The 22,234-nt window shown below is 36.3% G+C and overlaps 1 protein-coding gene across 1 annotated transcript; it reads left to right on the top strand.

Annotated features, from left to right (window-relative positions):
* Positions 1 to 419: 419 nt before the first annotated feature.
* clcn7 (chloride channel 7) lies at positions 420 to 18,401 on the top strand. Its single transcript, XM_079629298.1, has 25 exons — positions 420 to 631; positions 1,354 to 1,428; positions 1,880 to 1,945; positions 2,125 to 2,190; positions 4,942 to 5,074; positions 5,626 to 5,735; positions 6,336 to 6,416; positions 6,752 to 6,814; positions 6,897 to 6,980; positions 7,060 to 7,153; positions 7,414 to 7,478; positions 7,572 to 7,688; positions 8,108 to 8,162; positions 8,277 to 8,337; positions 10,311 to 10,452; positions 10,598 to 10,691; positions 11,762 to 11,934; positions 13,115 to 13,166; positions 13,340 to 13,467; positions 13,659 to 13,744; positions 15,142 to 15,274; positions 15,367 to 15,426; positions 15,540 to 15,716; positions 16,374 to 16,454; positions 17,022 to 18,401. The coding sequence occupies exons 1-25, from the start codon at positions 527 to 529 to the stop codon at positions 17,106 to 17,108; spliced, it is 2,388 nt and encodes a 795-aa protein (XP_079485424.1). The 5' UTR covers positions 420 to 526; the 3' UTR covers positions 17,109 to 18,401.
* The last annotated feature ends 3,833 nt before the right edge of the window (positions 18,402 to 22,234 follow it).

Raw genomic sequence — 22,234 nt, forward strand, 5'->3', positions numbered from 1 at the left:
AATAAACATACATCATAATTTTGTCACAGTCTACATTTGTTAAGCAAAATATATAAATTAGCCTATAGAAAATAAAAATTCCAGACTTCAATATATGATGAATGCTAGGCTATAAATTTAGCAGGTAACGAACCACAAGTATTCATACTGCCAAGCACATTCCCCCAATCTTAACCAATCAACAACACTGTTCAATATAAAAACAAATTTGTGTTTTTCATGATTTACAAAATTAAATATGCACAGTATCATCAAAAATACCAAACAGGACAGTTATGAGCATGTTCTTAAGCGTTCAGAACAGTCCCAACTAGACTAGACCTATCGCAAATCATTGACACAACCCAGAATAACTGTGAACTACATTTCCCAGAATTCCTTTGAAAACCGTTTCTTTCTTGGACCTTTGTGCTTTCCGTACATTCGTCACGGGATTGCTTATGATTGTTAGTCATGGGGAAGAAGACATGTTTGCAGTAGTTGTCCAGTTCGCAGGTTTAATGTATGTATAATTGTAAAAGTTGACATGGCCAACATCGCGAAGAAAGTGTCATGGTCTGCCCGAGGCGAAGATCGCGGAGAGAGAACGCCACTGCTGAACGGTGCCGAGGATGGGAAATACAACAGAAAGGTACCAGACAAGCCATGCAGACTACATAAAATACATATATTGGACTCACATTCAATCTGGAATGTTTTGGCTTCTACTTATATGAATTACTTGCTCTGCTGATTAACTAGGCTTGCTTACCGCATGCAAAGGTAACGTTAATGTGTTGGCTTCCAGACTCAACATAATATTGACAGCACAGTTGCTTTAACTTCATGTCATTCCACAGTGTTGAAACGTAAACAAAATAGTTATTACACCTCTTATAATAGGGTAAAACCTTTGTGTTACTTGTAAATCCGTGTATGGTCCTTATGTCCTTGTATTTGTGCACTTGTGTTTTGCAACTCTGGATTTTTGGATTTTTAACTTCCCATTTATTTTAACCCTCTTATTTGGCTAAGAAACTGCAAGCACCTGTGATCCTTTGACCTACATTGAATCTGTACTTTTTTTTGTCAGAGCCATAGCTAGAAATTCTGGCCCCTCACTGTATACTGCACTGGGCTTCATATATTGTTGGGGGCCCCTCTTGGCATACACACACACACACACACTACTGTGTGTGTGTGTGTGTGTGTGTGTGTGTGTGTGTGTGTGTGTGTGTGTAGGCTACAGGATATTGTGAGAAGAATTTGTGTTATTTTTATGTTAAAATGAGTCATATTTTTTGTATTGTTGATGTAGATACTAAATGTAGATCAACATAGACTCTTGATAAGTGTAATGTGTTTGGTTCATAGTTATCTGGGGGAGGTATGTTTCATATAGGCAGACTGAGCACTGTGGACCTTGAGGAGGAAATCACACCCGAAGAGGTAAATCTGTTTGATATTAATTAATTTTTATTCATTTAAAAATAAAAGGACACTTCAAAACAAAGAACACTTGAATAGCCCTTATTCCAGTCCAGTAGTGGCTTCACTATTTTGATGCAGCTGTAGTTTCAGTTTTAATTGTGTTTTTGGTTTATTCATGATTTGCATGTTAGGCTGTACATAAATCGGTTCTAAATATGTCCTAAAATCAACCACTCTTGGCAGGAGACTCAGGAAAAAGCCTGACTTGATGTACTTGATTATTTGTGAGGACATGTTTCCGTCCGATGTGCTGGCATGAGGTCAAGTTTGCTCATGGCTGCAAAGAGTTGATGTAGCTAAATAAAGTGTTGTGCTATTCTGATTGCATGAGCATAGAATGACTGTATATGCCCTCGATGAATGTCGGCCGTGCAACTCTTGAGTCTGTTTTTTTCTCCAATTCACACAGGAGATTGTGAGAAGTCGACTGAAGGAAATCCCTCACAACGAAAAGCTGCTGTCCCTCAAATTTGAGGTAATTGAATCTAGAGCTGACCTCTATTTCAATTGAGTGTCTGTTGGGAGTGTTTTGAAAAATAAGTAGGTTTTCAGTAACTTAGCTTAAAATGAAGCAAAATGCAACATGTACACTTCAAATAGTGTCTTTGAAGAGCTGTGATATAAAATGTCTCAACTATGCATTTTGTGTTTCAGAGCCTTGATTATGATAACAGCGAGAATCAGTTGTTCCTGGAGGAAGAGAGACGAATGAGTCACATGGTCAGTAGACTCAAATGCAGTAGCGAACCGTGACTCTTGAACCTTGGCCCTCTCACCCCCTTCCCTCGTCGGGAAAAAAGTAAACCCAACCTAAAATCAGCCTAGCTGACTGTGTCCTCTTCTATAATACTGCATGTTACCTTTGACAAGAAATGCCACAAGCAACCAAATTATCACCAAATTAAACAAAAAGTAATAAAATGCAAATCATCATTAGAAAGAATTGCACCATCACACAATCGGTGTCATTACAGTGGAATATGGTGACAACTGGCCACAAAAGCAACACAATTTTATGTAAGCCGAGTTAGCCGACGCATCATGACATCGCTCAGACCGAAGCACATTAGTGACATACTTGTTGACTCTTAATTGTTGTGGTTTAAATATTAATTGAATAAACGAGCAGACACTGATTTGCTACTTGCTCTACGTTTATTTAAAATGAACAGCAAGACAACTAGCAGTGATTGTGCTTTCCATTAAATGAATCACACACAGCACAGTAAACAAATCCTTAACAAAAAAAGAAAACGAAATGTGCTGGGGACAGAGACTCATTCGGAAGTGCATTTTCAGAAGTGCTGGGTACAATGACGCATTAATTTTTTCTTTTTTTTCGCGCAGTTCATGTTTTGAAAGACGATGTCCTGTAGCTTACTAATGCTTACTTTATTATATTGGTTTAATGTAAGCTCTCTAAGCTACTATGCTCTCCACAGAACATAAAATATTCATTTTATTTTTCGTGTTCGCATTTATGAGGAAAAAACAATGTTATGGACGTGACAGTTCTCGGACTGCTTTAAAACTTTCACAGAAACCTCAACCAGAAAGCACAAAGCCTTTCTTTAATGTGAATTTCGTTTTTATTAATTGTATCTTAATTTTAATCAATGTTTCATCAACCAATTGCCTAGATTTAATAAATAATAAGTAAAGCAGATAATAGATATCACAACGACACGGGCGTTGGCGCATGAACTGGAGCTCGTCTCATAAATGAACCGAAAGAAACTCTGCATAGCCTACTTGCCTCACAGACCTGAGAAATATATATTATCTACAGAATGCTTGAAATCATACTTTTAAACAGAACAATTCAAAACGAAAGAAAACTATGTAATCCGTGTGAAAAACTAATAGAATATCATAATGAAAATTCCTATGGCAACTGCGCTGCACGCATTTATCTGCACATCTCACTTGTGCTGTTTTCCAAAGAATCAAATACAGTTTACCATTAATAACACAGACTGTTAACAATTGTTTTTAATTAGTACCATTTAAACATTCTCTATGATAAAAAATGTTTGTAAAAAATATTTTAATAACACGGTTTTGGCGGTTATAGAGTTCTAATGACGGTGTTCAACTATAACCGTCGGTCTCACGGTTATATAATAACCGTCACACCCCTAAATATATTTGCATATTTTGAGGAAACATGCTAAGTTTACATACTCGGTTCTCTGAAAAACACTTCTACAGCCAGGTATTTTACTTTGAAATGTGTGTTTCCAGGCTGGAATGTTTGTTTTTGTTTTGGTCTGTAATATTGCACGTTGCCAATTTTCATTGTCATTGGCGCTCATTCCTGTTGTGTGCTCAACTCAAACTGGTTAGCCCGTGTGAGCGCCGTCCAGTCTGAGGAGCAGGTGGCAGGAGAAACGACTATCTCTGATATTTAGAATTGGACTGCAATACCTATTTCGACCACTAATCATTCTAATCAATTTGACCTTGTCATTCTTACAGACTGTGCCTTTAAATGCTTTAAAAAGCTTTGGCTTTCTGAACACAATGAAGCTCTGGTGTAGGTCTTCCTTTCCCGATTTAACTTCAGCTTTTCTTTAAAAATTCATTTTGAAAACTGCGTGGATAATAAATTAGCAATGATGTCCTCATTAATGTTGCTTGCTGTTTCCATAGCGCTAGCTATTTTATTAGCACCGACCGACTAATTTCAGGTCTTGCAGTCTCCACTAATGAGCTCGCGAGTTGAATCAGGTGTGATAGATGCATTCAGATTCTACATCCAAAAGCACAACAAGACATTTTTTTTCTCTTGTTCCGTGGATTTTGTCCATTTTCCTCCTCGTTACCACTGTTTTCTGCCACCACAATGCGCACGCAGCTGGCCCACCAATCAAAGAGCTGAGTGCTTTAGGTGGAAAAATCCTAAAATGGAGAAAACTGGCGTCTACAGTCTACACAACACAACGCACACTGAATAGGCAGATTTGAAGGGTTTATTTCCTCAAAAAGATTTAGATGGTTATTGTCAAATTATAGATTCCTAAAATAACATTAGAACTGATAACTTTTTATTATAACATTTTTACTTTTTAAACTATAATTTAAAAGTTTTTAAATATTATTTTTTACAATAGTTTAGGCCCCCTCTGCTAATATGACATATGCTGTATCAACTCAACCCCTAAACACATTGCTTTTTTTTCAATCACATTATTTTCTTTATAATTTATATCACTAAATGAATGAATGAAACTAAAAGCACAGTTTAACACAATTTGTTTCTTGATAATCTTCAAACATGGCTTGATCCAAAATGAATATGCCATGCAATCATTTTGAAGATTTGCAGAACGGCACTCCACTCACTGATAAGCTGTTTCCACTTAAAAGCAGTTTATTCAGTGTACTGACAGAACAGACGCTGGTTATAGAGTCTATAATTGTTATAGCCATTGCAGATTAACATGAAATGGTTATTTGTCCTAACCACAGGGTTTTAGATGTCTGGAGATCAGGCGATGGGTGATCTGTGGTCTGATTGGGTTCTTCACTGGTCTCATCGCATGCGTGATAGACATTGCTGTTGAGGTTCTTGCTGGGTACAAGTACTTTTTAGTCAAACAAAGTATCCTTTTCTGTCAGTCATTTACAATTATCTGATATAATCTGTTTCTCACGTAAAGCACTCAAAAAAGTGTATTTGTATAAAAAAAGTATATTCTTCAGTTAATTAAAATGAGCCAGTATACTGCAGTTCTTGAACAATGTGTCACAACATAATTTAATTTCATGCAATCAGTTTACATTTGTAATATGAAAGTTGGTGTAATCCATTTCCTTTGGGATTACATGAATAATTTGGCCATAACCAGATGCACGACAATACAGATCCAGACAGACACAGATTTGAAATCAAGATTTTTTTATTTTATCTAATACAATCTGTCTGTCTGTGTAGCTTATTAAACTTATTTCTCAACTATATTAAAATGAGGATGATATTAAAATGATATTTTTCCAGGAAAAAGACTATTAATAGCAATGTTTAGTATAAAGAAACAAAAAATGTTCATGTTATTATGCAGTAATATACCTCAGTATTATTTTTTAATACAGTGCTAATCTGATATGTGATGTTTCTTACTGGCTTCAGAGTTTCTTTAATCAGATGTTCAGACATTGAGAAATTCACAGAGCACGGAGGCCTGTCCATCTCTCTTATACTGTGGGCAGTGCTGAACTCTGCTTTCGTGATGGTTGGCGCTATCGCTGTTGCTTTTATTGAGGTTTGTTTTCTTCCTGTCCAAATGATATTTGTGTTGTGTGACTTCTGCTTCCCTTCTGTGTTTCAGAGTCACTTCAAAGAAAGCATACAGCTCTTTCAAAACAATGTACTCAATGTACAATGTAAAATTTTACTTTTTTCTGAAAGAAATTAATACTTTTATGCAGCAAGGATGCATTCAATTGTTCAAAAGTGACAGTTAAATTAAATGCTGTTTTACTATTAACCAAAGAACCCTCGAATTTTTTTTATTATGGTTTCCACACAATTATTAAGCCGCACAACTGTTTTCAACATCGATAATAATAAGACATTTTTATTATCAGCAACATTGAAGACTGGAGTAATGATGCTGAAAATGCAGCTTTGACATTACAGGAAATATATTCAAATAGAAAATAGTTATTTTAAACTGTCATACAATTTCACAATGTTGCTGTTTTTACTGTATTTTGATCGAATAAATGCTGCCTTGGTGAGCATAAGAGACTTTATAAAATGCTACTGACCAAACTTTTGAATGCAGTTTGTATACTACGTAGTATTTACATAGTTTTACTTTGAACATTGTTTCAAATTCAGTCTTCTCGTTTTCTCTCAGCCCATTGCTGGAGGAAGTGGAATCCCTCAGATAAAATGCTACCTGAATGGAGTGAAGATCCCTCGAGTTGTTAGACTAAAGGTGATGTCTTTTATATGTCTTTTTTTGTGATAAAGCTATGTAGAGCAGTCGTGGCCTAATGGTTAGAGAGTCAGAGTCTCTTCTCTTCCACCCTCAATAATCCTTGAGGAAGCCATCGCTGCCCACTGCTCTGTGTGTGTCCACGGTTTGCAGTGTGTGTGTTCACTTCTCACTACTCCTAATGTGTGTGTACTAACTCGGATGGGTTTAATGCAGATGACAAATTCCTAGTATGGGTTACCAAACTTGGCCTTTACATCACTTTCACTATTTCTCTCTCTTTTGTTTTTTTTAAGAGATGTATTTCTAAAAATGTATTTCTTCTGCGTCCACAGACTCTGGTGGTAAAGGTCTTTGGTGTGATCTGCTCAGTTGCTGGAGGTCTTGCTGTTGGAAAGGTACAATAGAAGATCAGTCAATTGGGGTTAATGAGACTTTAATTTGGGGTTAACAGACTCAGCATCTGCTGTTCTCTCCCAGGAAGGGCCCATGATTCACTCAGGAGCAGTGGTGGCTGCAGGAGTATCTCAAGGCAGAAGCACTTCACTGAAAAAAGATTTTAAGGTCCGTTTTCTGTACTATTGAGTCTACTTGAATCTAACAGTGAACATGGAGCCTGACTGCAAGTTTCTGTTTCCTGCAGATGTTCGAGTATTTCCGCAGGGACACAGAGAAGAGAGACTTTGTCTCTGCAGGAGCAGCGGCTGGAGTCTCCGCTGCCTTTGGAGCACCTGTTGGTGAGACATGCAGAAAATCATTTCAAATATCCACATTCTTTACATCAGATAGAAGCAAGTTATGCAAAGTCGATTTTTTTTTTTTTTTTTTACATTTCTTAAAGCATATTAAAATACCTGATATACTCAAGAGTTTTAGCCTGTAAGTGAAAATGCATCACTTGTTGTTCCTCTGAATAAAAGCTGTTAAATTGCTCTGGAATCAATCTTGGATCAGATTGCTTGGATCATCTTTGATTCATTGTGTTTTTTTGGCACAGGTGGGGTTCTGTTCAGTTTAGAGGAAGGCGCATCTTTCTGGAACCAGATGTTGACTTGGAGAATTGTGAGTGATTGTGAATAAGACCTTGGTTCCTTATCAAAGAGCACTGTCTATTTCACTGCTTGAACAAAGAATCCTGCTTTGTTTTTCATCTAGTTCTTTGCTTCGATGGTCTCCAGCTTCACACTGAACTTTTTCCTGAGTATTTACAATAAGAAGCCTGGAGAACTCTCCAGCCCCGGTCTCATTAACTTTGGCCGCTTTGACAGTGATGTAAGTCCTGTATCTTTCTCTCTCTCAGTTACTCGAAGTTTTTTTAGCTGTCAGTTTTAAGTTTTTCACAGCACTGAGATTTGAAAGGAAAATCTGTATTATTGATCCTTAAAGGACAAGTTCGGTATTTTACACTTAAAGCCCTGTTTACAGATCGTATCTGATGAAATAGAACGGTTAAGATTAAAATTTGCAAAATAAACCTAAAATTCTCGGGACAGCAGCATGTGTCCAAATTTTAATCTTAACCTTTCTATTTCATCAGATACGATCTGTAAACAGGGCTTTAAGTGTAAAATACCGAACTTGTCCTTTAAAGCTTTCCAAAATGTCACAAGAAAGAAAGAAAACATCGTAATATTTGGTGTATCTATATCATGACATTCCTGAACTAAATTGAATGTGCTTTCTTTTTTTAGACTGTGAAATATACTTTATTTGAAATTCCTCTCTTCATTATCATAGGAGCTTTAGGTGAGGGGACATCACTTTGTCTGTGCAAAAAACATTTTAATAATTTTGTTTACAAAATTAAAATGAGTGGATGTAACTTTTTCATTATTTTTCTGATTTTCTTTCGTTTTCCAGGAGGGTTGCTTGGGGCATTGTTCAATCTGCTCAATAATTGGCTAACAATTTTCAGAATAAGGTAGGATTTTAAGCTATTGAATTCCGAAGGTCATGGGTAATTTATAAATGTCATAATTAATTTAATTACTGTAGGTATGTGTGTATACAGAACAGAAGCAGTTGGGATGATATGAGGACTTTTACATATCAATCACTTGTCATGTGCCCAACCATTTTCTAAGTTATGCCCTTGTGTCAAATTGAGGCCAACAAGTAAAAGAAGAGACTTTCCAAACTTGTATGGATTTTAATAGAGTCTAAGAATAGCCGCGTTTCCACCGCGGGAACTTTCCCCAGGAACTAGGAACTTTGGGGTGGTACTCTGTGTGTTTACACCGCAGGAACCAGGGTCTAAATGAAGTTCCGGGTAAATATTTCCCCCTCCGAAAGTCCCTGCTGGCGAGGTAGTACTTTTTCAAAGTTCAGGAACTTTCGGGGGCGGGACTTGTACGCTGAACATGCTGATTGGTTGTGTTCACGCCGCATTTTTATTGGATGACTCCACGCAGCATTCTAATCAGGGGGGCCGTGTTTCGGAAGACACTGAAGCATCCCCGGGCGCCGCCATTGGCTAGCGGACCCCCACCTGCTGTTAGCATTCCATTGACTCCCATTCATTTTGGCGTCACTTTGACAGCGAATAACTTTACATCTGAGGCGTTTAAAGACACCGTTTGTCCATTGTTTATTTCTAAAGAAACACGAAAATGTATAAAAGGCTCCATTACCTTGTATCTTACGTTTTGGCCCCGTAGAAGCAGTTTTTGTAAAAATAGGCTAACGATTGCGTCATACCCGCGCGACTCTGTCGCACAAGTCGAAAAATTACCGTATGGACAGGCAGAGAAGCTCGCAAGCAATCGGGAGGACGTGGAGGCATAAAGTCAAGGGAGAAGCCCATAGAGAGTGATAAAGTTGCTCCCGTTGCTAGCTCATGGACAGCTAATGCCCACGCTCTCCGTCTCTGCGGGTTTCGGAAGGGAATGATTCAGATTTCTCTCGGCACAGCTACTAGAAGACCTACAGGTTGCTCACGTCACATCTACGTCGTCAAGCTCAGTTTGAGCCTGCGCAGTTCGCCTTGCGATCAGGAAGTGAGTGCTTCTAATTGACTTCATTTCTCTCCGTTGAAACCTATGGGGTCGCTGTGTCCAGTTTATATACTGTCTATGATTCTAATTTAACCGGCATTTTTGAAAATCTATTGCGGTTCGTGGCTTCATGCAGTAAGAGTCGTCTGTCTGCAAATATGGAATTTAATAAAAAAAAAAAAAAACACAGCTGGACCGACGACGAGGTATTTGTGGAAGAGGAAATTTTCAGCGCGTTCGTCCCAGCCATCTCACGGTCAATGTCCGTAATAGTCAGAGCAATATCAGTGCTCGTCTCTTTTCTGCCGTTTTGTTAATTACCTCGTTAGTAAACCAATACATCACAAACAACTACAGCACAGTTTGAATCTCCTCCATACTTATTATAAATGTGGCGCTCAACTGATTACTGTCCGTCGCAGAGGAGGAGCAGTCGCGCGCAGTTTATAATCTTCCCGGTACTTTAGACCGCGGTGTAAACGCAGAAAGCAACCGGTCTGGGGCAAAAAAAGTTCCTGGGAAAAAAGTTCCTGGGACAAATTGTTCCGGGTAATTTCGGTGGAAACGCGGCTTATGATACTGAAAACAGTCAAATATCTGTGTTTGAAAGCATAATGTTAAGTAATATTGGAGAATATTACATTTAACAAACCTTTTATTTTTAAACGTGTCAGCTTTATTATTTACACTGCCATTCAAAAGCTTGTGGTCAGTAAGATCAGTCTTTTTTTAAAGAAAATGAATACTTTTTCTCTGCAGGGAGGCATTAAATTGATCAAAATTGACTGAAGGCAAAGTTACTCAAGTTTGAATTTCATAAATGCAATTCTTTCAAACTTTTCATCCACTTCCATCCACCCATTGGCCTGTGAGATTTTTAACATGATGTGTTATGTCTCAGGTACGTTCACCGGCCGTGTCTGCAGGTAATGGAGGCTATGCTGGTTGCGGCGGTGACCGCTACAGTTTCCTTTGCTATGATCTATTTCTCCAATGACTGCCAGCCATTGGGACAGGACCACTCTGAGGAATATCCTCTGCAGGTGTTTATGTGCTTACTGAGCTTTCAAAATGTTCTCTTAAATGTTCAAATACTTAGTTGAACTGTTCCTAGATCAGAATAAATAAACGTGAACATGTATATCAGAATAAAGAAAACACGTGATTTGTTATATTGTTCATTTACAGCTCTTCTGTGCTGATGGTGAATATAATGCCATGGCCACCACCTTCTTCAACACACCTGAGCGGAGTGTAAGGAGTCTGTTCCACAACCCTCCAGGTGTGTCTCTGTACGGGTGTGGTTGGGTGTGAACGGGCTTAAGAATGTGTGTATACATTATCAGACTTGCATTCTCATAACATCAAGCCTCATGGTTATTGCAGCACTTCTTGAATTATGTGGTGTGTCTGCATGTTTTTTGTGTATGTGTGTGTTTGCGTATGTCTGCCAATTATTTAACAGATTTGGTTACAAGCTGGAAGCATTCCAGCTAACAGGCAGCTAAAATCTTCCTACGCTCTGGAGAGAAGCCATTTTTGATCGCTTTCTCAGAGTGCTGCAAGTGCACAATAGTCAGTGCTCAGCCACTGGACAAGCAAAATCACAACTTACCAATTGGCAAAGTTTATAATGACTATATAATGACCATGTTGGTAATTCTTCAGAATGTAATACGATTATATTAAAACATCATAATTACATGTTTTATATATGATTCATATAATGTTATGGTTTTAATATTACTTCATGGCTGGTAGCCTTATCCTGCCCTCTAGAGCTAGAGTGCTTGATAGTATGCTGAAGAGAACAGATGTTCACCCTACTACAGATCATGCAGGGTTGTGCATGTCTTTTGCATTTACATTTAAGGCATTCAGAAGATCCTCTCATCCAGAGTGATGTACCAACAGTGTTTTAGCTTAACAAATGAGACCGTGGTGATCAACAGATTGCAAGCATGCCACAAAACCTAGTACAAATAAAGAAACCATTATCTTATTTTATTGTTTTTTTGTGTGTGTCTTTTGTTGTCATCTTTTTAGAAACTAACTTTGCATATATATAACAAACACGCCTCGCATATATTTATTATTACATTAGTTACAGGCCAACATAGTTCTATAAACAAGAACAATTAACAGACATTATCAAAAATAAATATGAAAAAATTACAATAAAAACCTATTTAAATTATTATTATTTTTTTTTACAAATAATGATATTAGTACTTTAATCCAAGCAAGGGGACAGCCTATTATAAATCCTTCAGTCCCTACCATTCCTTCTAACCAGGCTAGCCATCTCTCTTTTTTTAAATGAGTCTCTCTGTCTCTGTCTCTCTGTCTCAGGAACGTACAACCCAGTGACTTTAGGGGTCTTCACTTTAGCCTATTTCCTCCTGGCTGTCTGGACATATGGTCTGGCCGTGTCGGCAGGAGTTTTCATCCCCTCTCTGCTCATTGGAGCAGCCTGGGGGCGACTCTTTGGGATCCTTTTGTCTGTCATCGCTCCCAACCAATCAGTAAGTACTTACCCTTCTCTGCACTTTTTTAATTATAGCAACATTTTTAATTCATTTTTACGGTGACCAAGAGGGGACATGTTTGATTCACTTAGTTTTGTCGTGGTCATGGGATATTATTTATATGAACTATTGGGAATGTGATAATTCATGCCCATGAGAACGTTTTGTTGAGGTAATGACATTCTTATGTTGTGGCCGCGTGATGTAAAGTCGTGGTCTCGAGATCCTATGTTGAGGGAACAATATATATATATATATATATATAAATAAATAAATAAATAAATAAATATGCGTAAACAACCCGCGCGACCATATCAACCTGGAATTATCAGAAATGGATTGGCATAAAATAATATTCATTTTTAATTAAGAAAAAGCGAAGTTAAGAAATGATTAATGATATATTAACATTGCCTATTAAATTGTAAGCATGTCAGAGGTTTAGCTAAATTTATCAATAGCTAATTGTTTAATATTCCTTATAAAACATTTTATCTATCCCATCCAACAGTCTTTTAAATCCATTCACTGATCATTTATTTTAATATTTATATATTATTATTGTTTAAAAAATGTTATTCATAGTTATGCATTTGCTTTATTTTCCCCTTCATTTCTTGTATCTCTTTACCTAATTAACTTTTTGTATGTTATGTCACTTAAAGGGTTAGTTCACAAAAAACAAAACAAAATTCAGTCATTAATTACTCACCCTCATGTTGTTCCAAACCTGTAAGACCTTTGTTCATCTTCGGAACATAAATGGGGATATTTTTGATGAAATCTGAGAGTTTTCTGACCCTTTCATAAACAGCAATTTAATTACCACTTTCAAGGCCCAGAAAGGTAGTAAAGATATCGTTAAAATAGTCCATGTGACTCCAGTGGTTCAAGTCATGAGAAAACAATATAGTTCCCTCAACATACAATATGATCTTGGGTTCACAACTTTACATTGCATGGTAATATTACATTACCACAAATTAATATCTCATGGCCACAACATATTATCACGTTCCCACGAGTTAATATGTCATGGCCATGACAAAACTAAGTGAACCTAACATGTCCCCTTTCGGTCATCGTAAATCTTTAACCCCAAATTTGAGAAAAAATAGAGCTAAAATATGAGGAAAGATTAACAGTACTGTGTTGTGGACATTTTCTAAACTGATAGATGTGGGCGGATCCTGGGAAGTATGCTCTGATGGGTGCTGCGGCCCAGCTTGGTGAGTTATTGATGATTCATGTTAATTTAAATTTTAACTAGACTTTCTTTAATGAAATGCAGCAGGAATGCAGTCTTGGGGTTTATAATAGTGCTCCCAACTGCATTTCTGTGAAGGAAGTACGTGTCATCATCATTAACAAATATAGCTGTTTTGTTGTGTTAATTTGACAGGTGGCATTGTCAGAATGACACTCAGTCTCACTGTAATCCTGGTGGAAGCCACCGGGAATGTGACCTATGGCTTTCCCATCATGCTTGTGCTGATGACTGCCAAAATTGTGGGGGATTACTTTGTAGAGGTGAGAAGCAAAATATCTAGGATGGTTGTTTTTGTGTCTTGTGAACTGGTTGTCTTTCCAGTAGTTTTTTTGTTTTGGTTTCTTAAGGGTGTCACAAAGCATTAGTCATGCATGCATGTCATTTGTGTTTTGTGCTATTAGAGCATTAAGCTCATGTGTGCGTTTGTCTGACTGGTTATTGTTGTTTATAGGGCCTGTATGACCTCCATATTAAGCTGCAGAGTGTTCCTTTCCTCCACTGGGAGGCTCCTGCTACTTCTCATTGGCTGACGGCCAGGTAACCACACCCTTCATCTTTACATGTCATGTGATGCTTTTATCTTCTCTGATGCACTCTATACTGACTCTCAGTTCTAATTAATGTAATAGTAATTCACACAACCATGCAAGTTTATGCATGCTAAATCATGTATGTACAATATATGTGTACAATAACAATTTTCGGAAAAAATAACATTACGATGCCCATAAATCGATTTCAACTGTACATTGGGTTTAATTTGTCGTTAAATGAGATCTACTAATATATATATATATATATATGTATTGTTAGTGCCGAGAATTTTCACTTGAATAAATGCATAGATCTGCGAACAATACTTGTGTAGCCTACAGTAATGGTAAAGTTGTACAACTTTTGCCAAGCGTGTCAGAGGTTCTGGGTTTTTAATCTGCAATCATATTTCTTTTTTTTTTTTTACATTAAAAACGAATATGTTCATCTTTGGTTGTATATCAAACAGGGACAAACGAATGAATAGAAAATAGAGACTGCATTATGCTTCAAAATTCATAAAACTTGTCCATCTTTAAAAATTATCTTGATGGACAAAACTTGCAAGTATCATAAACTTTTGTTGATGCAAACACAGAGCTTGTTTTTAGCGATAATCCAAAAGCCTATGGTAAAAGCCTATTGTTTTTTTGTCGAGGGACATTTTTCATAATTGAAAAACGTCATATTTGAATACATTTTAAAGTGGATAACATTTTTTATATTTATATTGAACAGATTTAATGAACTGGACTAAACTAATAAAAAGAAAGTAGCACGTTAACCAAGTGTATACTAATTTTTCTGTCAATATCTGTACTTGTGAAGTTTGTGGCATGAAATGTTTATTATATATTCAAAGACCTTACCTTTCAATTATTAGACGGAACTGTTAAACAAAGACCGTAAACTAATGAAGATGGAGAATGAGTGCTTCTGAGCTCAGCTCTGTCAAAATAAAAGTCTTGCTTCTGACTATTATCGGCTAAACAAAAAAACATATCTGCCAATGCGTCACGATAACAATAATAATAATTAAAAAAAAATTCTGATAGATCTTCTCCATTGCAATATATCGGTCAGCTACTAGTCTAGTGCCAATTAAAACAATATTTTTCATTAATTGAAATAAAGCTTAAAATAAAACTAACTAACAACTTACTACTATTTTAGTTTCTAAAATAGTTAAAGTAATAAAATAAATAAAAACAAATGTATTAATAAAGTTGAATAGAATTATTTAAAAAAAATAATAAGAATGATAAAAGCACAACAATTCGACTAGAACTTAATGTAAAAATAAAAGCGAATTCAAAATATGAATTTTGTACTACAATATTATATAAATAATACTCAAATGATGCTGGTGCAGTGTCATATAGTGAATGTGTTCACCACAGGGAGGTCATGAGCTCTGCAGTCACCTGCTTTACCAGAGTGGAGAAGGTCGGAACGATTGTGGACGTTCTCAGCAACACATCCACCAATCACAACGGCTTCCCAGTGGTTACCCATACTACTGGGCATGATGAGGTGACATAACCATGACAGCATGACATCAGATCCTGTTACTCCTAGTATTTTCCAGTTTCAACAAAGACTAATCTCCAATCTTCTTCCCGCAGCCGGGCAAAATCTGTGGACTTATTCTCCGCTCTCAGCTTATTGTTCTTCTCAAACATAAGGTGTGGAAAATTTTGATTATGATGGCTTTAGTTGGACTTTCATCTTTATTTTATAGGCAATACTATAACTGTTACTTTGGCAAATTCTAATAGTTCAGCCCTCTGTGACTCAGGTGTTTGTGGAGAGGGCATCTTCACGTCTCATCCAAAGGAAGTTACAGCTGAAGGACTTCAGAGATGCATATCCGCGTTTCCCTCCTATTCAGTCCATCCACGTCTCTCAGGACGAGAGGGAGTGCATGATGGACCTCACTGAGTTCATGAACCCAACCCCATATACCGTGCCTCAGGTCAGTTAACTTGAGTAACTTACATTGTAGCAGAATATTCTGGCCAAGAGGCTTTCTGACTTGCATGTAAAGCAACCAATCATAGTTTTTGTTTTTGCATGCCATTTAGAGGCAAGTTTATCTGAAATGTATTATGTAAGGAATAATTGGTTCTGGGCCGTTGAATTATTAGAAAAACAATGCACAACTGAGGTGGTAATCGTGTCGTGGCCGTTACACCTCGGGTGTGCATTATTTTTATAATAATTAAACGGCCCGGAGTCAATTATACTACGGTTATCACACCTCAAAACATTGGAGAGAGAGAGAACTGAAAGAACCTTTGAAATGGCTGAAATCATATACTGAAAATAATTGCACACCTTACAACGTTCGTCAACCAAACCGATTCAAGAATGCAACATCCCCATAATATATAAATCATAAAAATCGACTAGCATCGAGAAAAATAATTTGATGAGACTAGAACCTCTCCAGTTTGCGGTTTATTCATACATGGAATTATGCCATCTCCAAGCCTTAACAAGAATGCCACTGCCACACCGTATTGAAATACAAGAAATGCCACCAGGAAGTGTATTTTAGTTGACAAAACTACAGTATGTGGTTAAATAATGTGCTGTATTAATAACTGTTGGTTTTCATATTTGATTTCAGGAGACTTCACTCCCTCGTGTGTTTAAATTGTTTCGGGCGCTAGGACTGAGACATCTGGTGGTGGTTGATAATGAGAACAGAGTGAGTCTATCAATATTCCAACTATGTTACTACATTTAACTCACAGCTACTGTTTAAGAATGCACAATATGTTGGTACTATATTAGTATTATTAATCAGCTATTGGCTGATAATAGTTTTTCTTTTCTTTTTTTTCAGTATCGGTTGATATTGAATATTTAATTTTGCATGTTAATTTCTTCTAGTTTTAGATTACCTTTCTATCATCTAGTGCTATCTTAAAGTTTATATTAAAAAACGCAAATTATTTAATAAAACTGTTACATGTAATCTTTGGGAAATCTCAAAATAAATATTACTTTTTTATAATGTAAATTTATAATGGTGGGATTCCTAAATACACTTGTAGCATTTAAATGATTATAGTTTTTTTATTCATTTAAATATTTTAATTTTATATCTTTTCAAATTTAATATGTTGAATTTCTTTTTTCGTTTAATATAATTTTATTTATTATAGAGGAAATAGAATAGAACTTGAAAACCGTCCATTTATCGTTTGTCTGCAATAACATCAAAATTCAGAAATGTTGCAAGTTTCTAATTCCCTGGGCTTTGGATGTGAAGGTTATGGGGCTGGTAACCAGGAAGGATCTTGCACGCTACCACATGGGTAAAGATGGCCTGGAGGAGCTTCACCTTGCTCAGATGTGATTGGTTGTCGAGTTCATCCTGGACCCTGCCTTCAGAGCACCAGCTTTGGGCCGTAATAACTCAGGGGCTGGTCAGAGTCTCTCTCATGTCAAAGATGCCAAACACAAACCTGCGACATGCACAAATTTGTCCGACATTCAGTATTTTAAGGGCTCGATTATTTGAAAAATACATTTTTGCTCCTTTACAAAAAAAGTTAGTTATGGTTTGAATGAGCACATTATGTTAGTACGTAATGTTAGTTTTGCACTATGTGACTATTTATTACATTTATAATATTTTAGAGTAGATGAGCTTTTCGGGAGCCCTAACTTTTCGTGGCTCTTCAAAAGCATCATTTTGTGTCACCTTACATGTTTATCATGGGTAGTTACCAATTAGGACATGTACATCAATATGTCAAGCCAATGATAATGTATAGTGACATGACAATGTGGCACTATGCAAAAACGAAACGCTGTTGAAAAGAAAAAATGCAGTCGCAAAACATTTCCTGCACAATATAAATTATGAATGCTTACTTGCTTATGCATAAAAATAGTTATAGTAAATTGCTGTTAGCTCAAAGTAAGACATCAGTTATGAATGTGCTGGACAATTTAAGCAAGTTTAATGATCTTAGATTTCTCTTATGCCCACTTGTAGCATTACGAAACCTATTGGTGATACCTTTATGTGCACTTAATACAGACTACTACATATATTGTTACAGTTAATATGGTTCTTTGCATATTTGTTTACCTAGTTCTATTTAGGATTTTTGTAGTCCGTCTCAAATAATACCATATTTTTGGTTTATCAGTTTGTGTCGATCAGGCCCTAACATTAAATATATAAATCCTATTTTTCACGTGGCAAGTTTTGGTACGAGCTTAACTAGTGAGCGGTTTTATGTAGTGCATTTCCTGAGGGCAGTTTGCCTACAGAATGTGAATTTTCTTCTGCATTTGTTTTCCGTGAAAATCCATACTTTAAAATGAACACATAAATCACAGTATTGGGCAGTGAATATTATGCTAAAATAATTGCCAAGCACTGATGGCAAGAAACGGTCTTTAACTGAACATCAGATGAAGCGTATAAACATGACGTTGTTGTCTGTGTGCTAAGAACTTTGACGAATGCTGTACGCCTCGATGTTTAAAGCCAACATTTTGTTTTTATCTATCAATGATCTTTTGCTCTGCTGATCTCCACTTTTATATTGTTGTTGATTTGAAGCAACAAAAAAAGAGTGAATTTTATAAACATTTGAACTTTGTGAACTAATAAAACTATGAATCAACAAATGAATTCCTAATGCCTCTTCAGTAATTCTCTCAGATAATTATGAATGGTTTGGATTTTTTTATTTTTTTATCTGCAATGCAGTATAGAACATCAACATCTCTTGGTCCAAGACTGTATTATTTTAAATGTGTATCTGGTAAAGGTTACTTTTGTCAGCTTTTATGAATACACTAGCATATAGATGGCTTTAAAACTAATAAACATGGATTCATGTTTTTTTTTTTTTTTGGGAAACGTGCAGTGTGTGTACTGTATATGCAACTGACGAAAATGGCCATGTTTACATTTGCTAAGGCAACAACACTACATGACTAAGCAGTGTTATTTTTCAGCTTTTACTTGTCATAATCATCCCCGATACTACACTGACACGTTCCTGTGAGGCATCTGAAAAAATGCTGTAAGGTGTGGACATGTGCAAAATGTAATGCTATGAGTAAGGATGTTTTCATGTATGAATCCCATGTTGATCCACCCTGTTCATTATAATAGTTGCTGTCGTGTGCCTCTAAACTTGTTTTATTAACACGGTGATCTCTCTGAGCCTCTATGTAGTGTTTCTCAAGAGAGAAGGCTAACGTAATTGCATCATATCTGGATTAAAATGAATTTATAGAACAAATATTTTTATAATTTATAACTAAGTATATTTAATTATGAGTGAGTGAGGTTATCTATAGTATTTAACAGCAATAAATATAACCATTCACAGAAATGTATTTATTTTATTTTGATCGTGCTTAAAGGGTCAATGACATGACGTGCATATTTTTGTGCTTGAATGAATTATTTCCTTTTAAAATAATGTAATACATGACATGCATCACTTTATCCTATTTAGTTTGAATTCATTTTTAGTACATTTAAATAAGACATATTATTATTTTTTTAAACCCCCAAATGTCAGGTGGTGCAACTGTCCGAACAAATCAACAGACTAATAAAACTATTTAAAATGGTGTCTTAATACTAAAAAATTGACAACTAAATACTATTGCATCATTTTAGGTTTGAAACTTTTCATAAACACATTTTATAAATCTCAGTAGTTTTAAAGCTGTTGAGATAATTGAAAAACTTTTGTCCAGCAATTTGTATATTCTCAAATGTCAGGGTGGCACAGCTGCAAACATGGCTCTTTTATTACGAATTCACAAGGTACCGGTAATAACAGTAAGCATGATAATGCATCATCCAGCGGAGCCCAACTGGTCATTGTGGCAGAGTGAAAAGGTTTGTAGATCTCTCTCAAATACTGGCAAAAACAGCACTTTCCATGTCAGGTGGTACAACTAAAGTATATATATAACTACATTTGGTTGTACTGCCAGACATAAAAATTGTAAAAAATAAAATTAAAATAAATGTTAAACTTTTTGCAGTGTTATTTAACAACTGAAACTTGTTTAAACATTGTTCATGACTCAAAAATAAGCATTACGTCAGTTTTGAAAAGATTTAAAAAAAAAAAAAAAACTTGTTTGAAGCTTTATTTGTAAATGCCCATAAACTTAATTTGCTTATTTTAAGCTAATTTCAGACACTTTCTGTTGGTCTTTAGTATAGATAATGGTTTCTGTCAGTAATTTTCTTAGAAACCCAAATACCCAGGCAACAAAAACATTAGGCCTACTAATGTTTTTATCAAGTTGACCATCTACATCAAATCTTTATTTTATTGGAACATAATTAACAACATCGATCAGGTTTTGTATTTTAAATTAAGCCAAACCTGAAAACTAAATTTGCTAACAACAATGACAGATGAAGTGATCAGCCAATAACTTATAAGACCTTTCCTCTCAGAGAGCACCTACTGAAAAAAACTACAAAATATAGAACCAGCTCAAATAAAAACAGGTGGTGCCACAGAGTGTACTGTATTGTATTTAGGTTATGTGCAGTAAAGAGAAAAAAAAAAGATGGGAAAGAAATTCCACATTGTTTTTCTGGACTGTCATCTTTCTATCATCCAAAACATCATAAACCTATTTCCTTCTGCATCTGAATAGCCACTATTAAATGAATCATGCATTCATAGGCAGGTGGGTTGGCGTCTCAGCTGTTTGCAACCGAGTATAAAGGTAATAGTGGTGTCCATTTGCAGCACCCCTCATTTGGGATTCAGAGGTTGAGCTAGTCTACTAAACAAGTCCAGGTGACACATCTTCCTTTAGTCCGTCTGAAATAATACCATACTGGGCGAGCTCTTGCAACTCCAGATAGCTAAACGCTTCCCATGGACACACCACAGTGATGTCTGTGCATGAAAGAAATTGGCAGATGAAGCACAGTGATGAGCCAGACAGTGAGCAAAATCAGTTTGCAAGAGTAATGGGTTTAGCATAACACAACACAGTAATTTGAACACTGCAAAAGCAACGTTCCAAAGGCTGTACTCACCAGTGCCAAGACCCTCCACATGGGATCTCATCCCCAAATCTAATGAAAGGAGAGAAGTTAAAAAAAAGTTAAAGTCTATTTCCTTATACAATGTTAAAAACAAAGATTCCAAAAGAGTTTTCACAGAACCATTTAGTTTTAAAAGAACCATTAATTTTTCTTAGTGTGAAGAATATTTTTAAAATACAAAGAAGCTTTTTACACTGTTAAGAACCTTTTGTGGAATGAAAAGGTTCTTCATGGGACCATAGATGCCCATTAGGAACCTTTATTTTTAAGAGTGGAGAGATCAAGTAGATTTAAATGTTGTATACTCACCCTTTGACTCCCTACTTGGGAGGTTTGCTTTTGAATCTAGACATTCTCTAAGTCCATTCTTTGAGTCTAGTCATTCTCTGGTTGAATTTAGGGGGTTCTCTTCTGGGTGTTGCTGGTCCTACTCTTGTTGGGATGGGTGAGTCACTGAGACTGTCGCAGCTATTTCCCAAGCTCATCTCATACACTGTCTCCGTTTCCAAAAAAATCAGACTCTTATTTGCAGATGACTTCTCGTTCAATGTCAATCTCTCTCCTTGTGGTCAGCTTAAATACACTCAGACTGGTTTGTGTTTGCGTCAATGGGTCAACAACAGATCCGGACAGATTGGCGCAGTAACACAGCAGCAATCTGTGTTAGCAAAAGCAAAGGGCCAGGATTACTCCTCGCGTCCTCGGTTTCTGATATCTATCTATCCATCCATCCATCCATTGATAGACATCTATCAATGCCATAACTCATAATAATTAATTTTGAAATGGTTATTGTTGCCCTACTGTATTCAACACTAAAGTGAGAAAGACAACATTATTATCTACACTTCATATGGCACAGGGTTGCTGATGTTAAGTGTGGCGTAAGCTATGTTAAAAGACTAATGTACTTCAGGTTAAGTCCCTGACATTGTGAGTGATGTTGAGCAGTGAGCACCATTAAGAAGATCATGTCGCACAGAAACAGACAGATGTCAAATGTAGACAGTCATGTGGCCGAGAGCTTTAATACAATTGAGAAAGAAGACCTGCTTCTTTCAGAGAAGCGGAATTGAGGCCAACAGGTAAAATATCATCTCATGCAGCCTTTTCCAATTACATACGAACTGATGTAACAATAAAAAAGGGCAGACTTTTAAAGACAGTTTAAGGAAAAAGAGACCTCAAAGTCCTCCATTTCCAGTTCACAGTGTGATCTGGGTCTCTTTGAAAGTTAAATTCACTCTGAATTACCCATTCCCTGCAGCTCCTAAAGTGTAGTTTGAAGATCTATAGAGAGCCTTCTGTGGCAATGTCATAAAACTGAGAAAGCATAACTTACCTTGGTCTCAAATCAGTAGGCCTACCTGATTGTATTTCTGTGTTCTATTTATTTTATGTTAAATATTATTTAAGAGAGTAAG

The sequence above is a fragment of the Phoxinus phoxinus genome, assembly GCF_949152265.1.
Source record: "Phoxinus phoxinus genome assembly, chromosome: 1".
Classification (NCBI taxonomy): Eukaryota; Metazoa; Chordata; class Actinopteri; order Cypriniformes; family Leuciscidae; genus Phoxinus; species Phoxinus phoxinus.

Bases quoted from the DNA above. Each gene is read 5' to 3' on its own strand.
- clcn7 (XM_079629298.1), top strand. From the start codon at position 527: ATGGCCAACATCGCGAAGAAAGTGTCATGGTCTGCCCGAGGCGAAGAT. The intron at 632-1,353 runs GTACCAGACAAG...TTTGGTTCATAG, and splicing joins ATGGGAAATACAACAGAAAG to TTATCTGGGGGAGGTATGTT. The intron at 13,167-13,339 runs GTGAGTTATTGA...TTAATTTGACAG, and splicing joins GGGTGCTGCGGCCCAGCTTG to GTGGCATTGTCAGAATGACA.